This window comes from Mesocricetus auratus, unplaced genomic scaffold (assembly GCF_017639785.1).
Source record: "Mesocricetus auratus isolate SY011 unplaced genomic scaffold, BCM_Maur_2.0 Super-Scaffold_100028, whole genome shotgun sequence".
Lineage (NCBI taxonomy): Eukaryota > Metazoa > Chordata > Mammalia > Rodentia > Cricetidae > Mesocricetus > Mesocricetus auratus.
The window spans coordinates 8,975,900-8,981,899 of NW_024429209.1; the positions used below are offsets into that span (position 1 = coordinate 8,975,900).

At 54.4% G+C, this 6,000-nt stretch overlaps 1 protein-coding gene across 13 annotated transcripts in view; it reads right to left on the reverse strand.

Moving 5' to 3' along the window:
- Positions 1-1,660, reverse strand: part of Ptprt (protein tyrosine phosphatase receptor type T) — a 1,105,935-nt gene extending 1,104,275 nt beyond the window's left edge. For all 13 annotated transcript variants that reach the window (XM_040732970.1, XM_040732973.1, XM_040732967.1 and 10 more), the window contains exon 1: positions 1,395-1,660. In XM_040732970.1, the coding sequence (XP_040588904.1) occupies positions 1,395-1,494 (100 nt within the window). In that variant the 5' untranslated portion in view covers positions 1,495-1,660. The remainder of the gene's footprint in view (positions 1-1,394) is intronic.
- Between the last annotated feature and the right edge of the window lie 4,340 nt (positions 1,661-6,000).

Here is a 6,000-nt window from a genome sequence, read left to right on the forward strand (position 1 = left end):
GCACACCTAAGGTAGACCCCAAAGCAAGGGAAATGGAGCTGTGCAGCATTTTAAGAATGGTGCTGCGGCTGCCTCTCCCCCTCCCTCTTGTTGTCCCTGCCTTTCAGCTTCACATACATCAAAAAGAGTGTCTTCCTTGCCCAACTTCCCTGGCACGGAAACAATCCGTCCTTTCCGGAACATTCGAACATCCTGTGTCCAGTTTCCATTTTAACATCAAGCCAGGGAAGAAAACCTAAGACATTTCCAACGGAATGTCACTCTGGAGGGTCTTAATCTCAAACGCAGCTGGTTTAAAGACCTTACTTCCAGCAGGCTCTCTGTCTTTCCTTCCTCTTTCTTCCTTCCCTGATTTCTTACGTGAGCACAGCTGTTGCTTAGCAATCCAAAAGGAGCCCTTTCCTAAGTCCAGTGGACTTGTCTTAACCTGCCTCAGACCCTACAATGTCAACTCAATGTGGTCACCGGGAAACCAAAGACGCTAAGAAACTTGGAGGTGATTCTGAACTTGGAGGCATCGCCTCCCCACCTCTCCTTCCCTCTTTGGGGGACTCTGGAGTGGAAGCCCTACCAGTGGGGTTTTAGTGATCAGACAGAACCTCAGGTCTGGTCTTCTCAGCTCAACTCACCACTAGGAAAACACGGGACACGCTGTAGGGAACTAGTTCCCTGCCTGTGGGCAAACCAAAAAAGAAAAACAAAAAAAAAAAAAAGAGAAAAAAAGAAAAACCCACAATGTCCCGAAGTTTTCAGAAGCCCACTAGCTCACTGATCAAAGCCACTTCACTTAAAGGACCATAGCAGGGTACTCTGGATAGCGCCACGAGGTGAATTGGTGGTTTGCTGTGCGGGTCACTCACAGAAACACTCCATGGGAACCTCCACCGGTTAAGGACAGGCTAAGGGGAGCAGCGTATTTAGAACAAGACTGGATGATCTTCAGTGTCTCCGAGGAGAAAGGAAAAGCCACCGCCCTGGCAGCCTCGGCCTGGTAAGGACCTGTGCTCCCCACTCCATGAGCGAGCCCAGCCGGAGAAGCTGCCAGGGTGACAATGTTCCCCGCCACGAGAGAAGCGGAGCCTCATCCCGCCGCCCCAAAACACTCGAGTGACAGGTTCCGACAAGTGGGAGGCAGCAAGTGGAAAAATTCGCAACAACCACGGAAAGTTACTCCCGCCCGGGGTGGTGAGGGAGAGGCTAGAAAGTAAGGCGATTAGGGGGCCAGGGGGGACCTAGCGCAAGACTGGGCACGCCTGGACGCAGCAGCGAAGTCCGGAGTCTGGGACAGGACTCGGGCCATCCAGCCCTAGCATCTCCTGACCATCGTACCCAACTTTCTCCTCTGAGGCTGCGAGGAAGGGCGCGGGGCCCGTGGAACCCGCGGGCGCACTCACCTGCGGCGCTCTGCGCTCGGGCACCGGGCAGCGGCGGTCGCTGCAGCCCCAGGAGCAGAAGCCGGAGCAGGCAGAGGGCGAGCGCGCCGAGGCTCCCCATCCGGGCGGCGAGCGGCTCAACCCCTTCCCGCGGGCGCCGGGGCCGGGACTGGAGCGGGCGCGGGGCGGCCCCGCATCGCCGACGCGACTGCAGGCAGTGCGCGCCGCTGGGCTCTCGGGGCTTGCTCAGCTCTGTCTGCGGGAGCCGGCGCCTTTGCGCTCCGAGCCCAGGCGCGGCGCGCGAACTGAGGCGCGAGGCTGGGCGGGGGCGGGACGCGGGGGCCGGGGGGCGGTGTCCCCCGAGTCCTAACGCCGCCGCCGTCGCCGCCGCCCGCCCGGGCGCTCCGCCTCGGCCGCGCACACACACCCTTGCGCGCACGCCCGCGCCTGGCACACGCCCGCGGCTGCCACTCGCGGGCTCCCCCACGCACCCTCTCCCGGGCTGGCCGGCTCGGGGCCGCTCGCGCAGTCACGCGCGTACACACATCGCTCTTGCACCCACACGATCCGCGGGGTACTCGCTGCTTCGCCCCACTCCACGCCACCCAGCGGAGCATCCTCTACAGGCTACCCTGCGGGGGAGCAGGTACGAAGCAAAGCGAAGCAATGGGGGAGGAGAGAAACCTGGAACAGCCTTTGAAGTAGGGGTGGGTGGGGGAACAGGTAACTGGGGGCAGTGAGGGGACGAGAGGGGAGCGGTCCTATCAACTCTGGATGCTGTGGGACTGCGAATTGAGGAGGGGTGCTTCTTTGCAAAACTGGGGACCGCTGTTGAAAGGTCTCTGGCACACCCTAAGATTCTCTCTTATATTCATATTCATATTCTCTCTTCTCTTCCCCTCTCTCCCTTCCCCTCCCTCTTCCCATCACCTAGTCAGCAGTCCAACACACCCCATCTAAATCACGGCATCTCTCTCTTTCTGTTGTCCCTAACTCCACCCCACACACAGGTGTGGGGATCTCACCCCCTTCCCTGGCTGCCTCCCCTACTCTCCCTTTCTTAAGAGAGAATCATGTAGCTTTCCCCTTTTTCGTCCTTGTCTGAACAAAGACATGGTTGGGGCTGAAAAATCTAAAACCATAGATCATAGGGCAGTGCCTGTCACAGCCCACAGGCTTGGGCTCCGGGATCCCATGGAAGAGACTGCCACCAGGGGAGTGATGCCGGTCTTGTTTCTGAAAGCCAGGGATTAGGACACCTAAAGATGCTTAAGGGATTCCCATTTTGTAAGGACTTTGCTTCCTGTTCCAAAGCCCTCCTTCCTCTCCACTCCCTTATTAGCATCCCAAACAAGGAAGAGGGAGCAGCTGGGTTGAGTCTGACCCAGAGGCCCTGGTGCCCCACTTTTGGGGCCCCTGGCTACATTCAACTTCCAGGGGCTATGGGTCTGAGCTGCTTTGGCAGAGAGTGTGAAGAGCCTCACGGGACTCAGGTCTACCTAGATGGACGATTTTATTTAACATGAGCTCATTTATGTCTCACTGCCCACACCTGTAATTCCACGCAACTGTTTCTACCTGGCTGGGAACTACCAATCACCACCTCACAGCCATCACTTTCCTCAGGATAAACACTAGGACGAGGCTGTCCAGTGCCAGTGCCTCCCAAGCTTGCCTGGTCAAAGCACTCTCCCAGGGGAGAGGATCCTCTTCCCTCACCCCAAATCCTGCTTCTCAGCCCTCACTCCAGGGAGAGGGGTATGTGGTATGTGTGGGAAGCCTAGGAATTAGACCTATTGCAATCTGCCTTGGAGGTCCCTAATTTTCCTTTTTTCTTTTGTTATTATTGATGGTGCACTTGACTGGGTACCACAGCCTTTGCTATTCTCTGGTGCCACAGGATGCTTGACCCTTGGGAACAGTGAGAATAGAAGATCCCTTCTGCTCAAAGCTAAAGTGCCAACTGTTTGATCCATCCAGCCTCTATCCAGGCCTAGCCTTAGATAGATGAATTATAATGCAGCCTGAAAAGAAGTCTGACCCCAGCCCGCAGCTGTGATTCAACCATGGCTGACGGCAGAGGCTGACCCAGGAGGGATGGAGGAGTCTCTAAGCCACTAAGGTGTCCAGCTTATAACTTGTACCAGCTCCCCTGGGCCCCTGTCAATTCATTCCCTCAACAGCAGTTCTCAGGTCATCTTCCACACACACACCCTCCTCCATGGCTTGAGCCCATCCTACAGGATGTTACATCACTGTAGCCAAGGTTCCAAAGTCTCAGTGGGGGTCATATGGCCCCCACAGAAAGTAATCCTATTTCTTGATGGCAGACTACTGGAGCATTATCTGATTACAGCACCAGCCTTGCTTGCCCAGATGCGGGGTCACAAACCAGGGTCCTCTTGTTTGTCATCCAGTGCTCTGCTTCTCAGACCCTGTGCTCCACCTACAGACTAGTGAGCTTTGGCATCTGGCCTCACTGCCCCTCTGCACCAACCACTCCCTCTGCCTGGAAGTCCATCCTGTCTCACTTCCCTGGCAGAGGTAAGTTTCTCTTTGAGAAATTTGGTCAGCAGATCTGTTGTCAAGGCCCGCTGTGTGTGCCACCTGGGAGGTGCCCTCTCTCCACTCATCTGTCCTGGAAGACCGTTCCCAAAATGCATCCGGATGCCTCACACAGAGCTGTGGGCAGAGGAGCTTAAAGGAAGGGGTGGGGTGAAGGGAGCTGGTACAAAGTCAGTGGTGCTTTAAGTATCTTCTTAGAGCCAGTTTTTTTTGGGGGGGCAGGGTCCAGAGAATCCCTCAGCTCCTTCGTGGGCAGTACAGAGAGCTGAGAGGTATCCGGTTAGAGAGAAGAAGCAGCCGTTTGACTCCATCAGCCTGCCCAGCCACGGTGTGCCTTCATCTTGGCCCCTAGCTCAAGGCAGACTCTGTACCAGTGCTAAAGGAAACCGTACGGTCTTGTGACGGCTAGAGGGAGGGGGCAGTCCACCCAGCATCACCTGTCAGTGCTCCTTAACCAGAAGGCCTCTCATCCTCTAGGACATTATTCCATTAGCCCTACGGGATACAAGATTTTTAGATGTCTTAGTTTCCCTAGCTGCACAGTGACTTCCCTCCCAACCCTAGCAGGGATCAACAGTGTTCACAGGCTGTCACTTCCGGTCTCTTCATCTGGGCAGTTTCCAGGGAGTGGGAAACCTGGAGGGCCCTGTTACAGTGAGCTGCACCTGCCCTGTGTGCTGGGGACCACAGGCGGCACTGCAGCCTGAGCAGTGACTTTTGCCCTCCTGGATAAAGAGAAGGCAGTAAAGCACAGAGATGCGCTCTTCTCTAGACTCGTTAGGCCACCCAGCCCACCAGTGACCGGGAAAGACACTCAAGGTCAAAGCACCTCATTCGCCCACGCGGAGAGGTCAGTGATGTGGCTCCTATTTTATCCCCATCTTACAGATGAGGAAACTGTGGCTCCTATTTCATCCCCATCTTACAGATGAAGAAACGGAGACCAGGAAAACAAGAGCCTGTGTAAAAAGGCACTAAATGCCCCCTCACATGCCATGGATAGACGCCCTTCTCTTTCTGAGACACAAGTAACCACTTGCTACTTAGGTTGTAATTCATGAAATTTCAGTCAGAGCCTCTCTAATATCTTAAGTGCTCAGAAGCTACAAATGTTAGCTAATAGAAAACTCTATTAACACCGCTCTATAGCAGAGGTTGCCACACCTCTCCAGTATCTATGTTACAAAATTTTGTGTCGTGACCATACACATTACTTGTGGACTTTTTTTTACATAGATGTCTGTTAACACTGCTATAGAGCAGACGTGAACAAACCACTGCCATGACTCATATCTAGCCCACTGCCTGCTTTTATTAATAAAGCTTTATTGGCACACAGACTCATTTATTTGCTGACATGTTGCATTTGGCTGTTCCTATTTTGCATAGGCAGCCATGCCCTTACTGTCCTTACCTTTATAGAAAAAGTGTGCCTTTCTTTAGATACAAGTCTCACAGAAGAGTCTGACACCATTGACCTAAAACTCACTTGCAAATGGGGAATACCTCTCTCTCTCTCTCTCTCTCTCTCTCTCTCTCTCTCTCTCCCTCCCTCCCTCCCTCCCTCCCTCCCTCCCTCCCTCCCTCCCTCCCTCCCTCCCTCCCTCCCTCCCTCCCTCCCTCCCTCTCTCTCTCTCTCTCTCTCTCTCTCTCTCTCTCTCTCTCTCTCTCTCTCTCTCTCTCCTGGGAACACATTTGAATCCAAGTTTTCAGGCCCTACCCTAACCCTTTGGAAAAACTGGGAGTGGGGCCTAAGATTCTGTTATTGGACAGCTTGCCAGGGGATTCTGATGCGTGTGCAGATTGGGAATCTCTGTTTTAACACACTCCTGAAGGAAGTGCCAGTGAGTAAGTGGCATAGCTAGCATGCTCGTGGGAACAATGTTAGCAGAGAGGTCATATGAAGTTTGCTCTTTCTGTAGTGAAGCCTCTGATGCTAGCCCTAACACAGAGCTGTGCCAATCAAGAGATGCCCACATGGATGCCAGATACTGCCACCCATGAGTCCCACCTCCTGAGGAGCAGTCAGCGTGTTTGGAGCTGCCACCACGCATAAATTCAT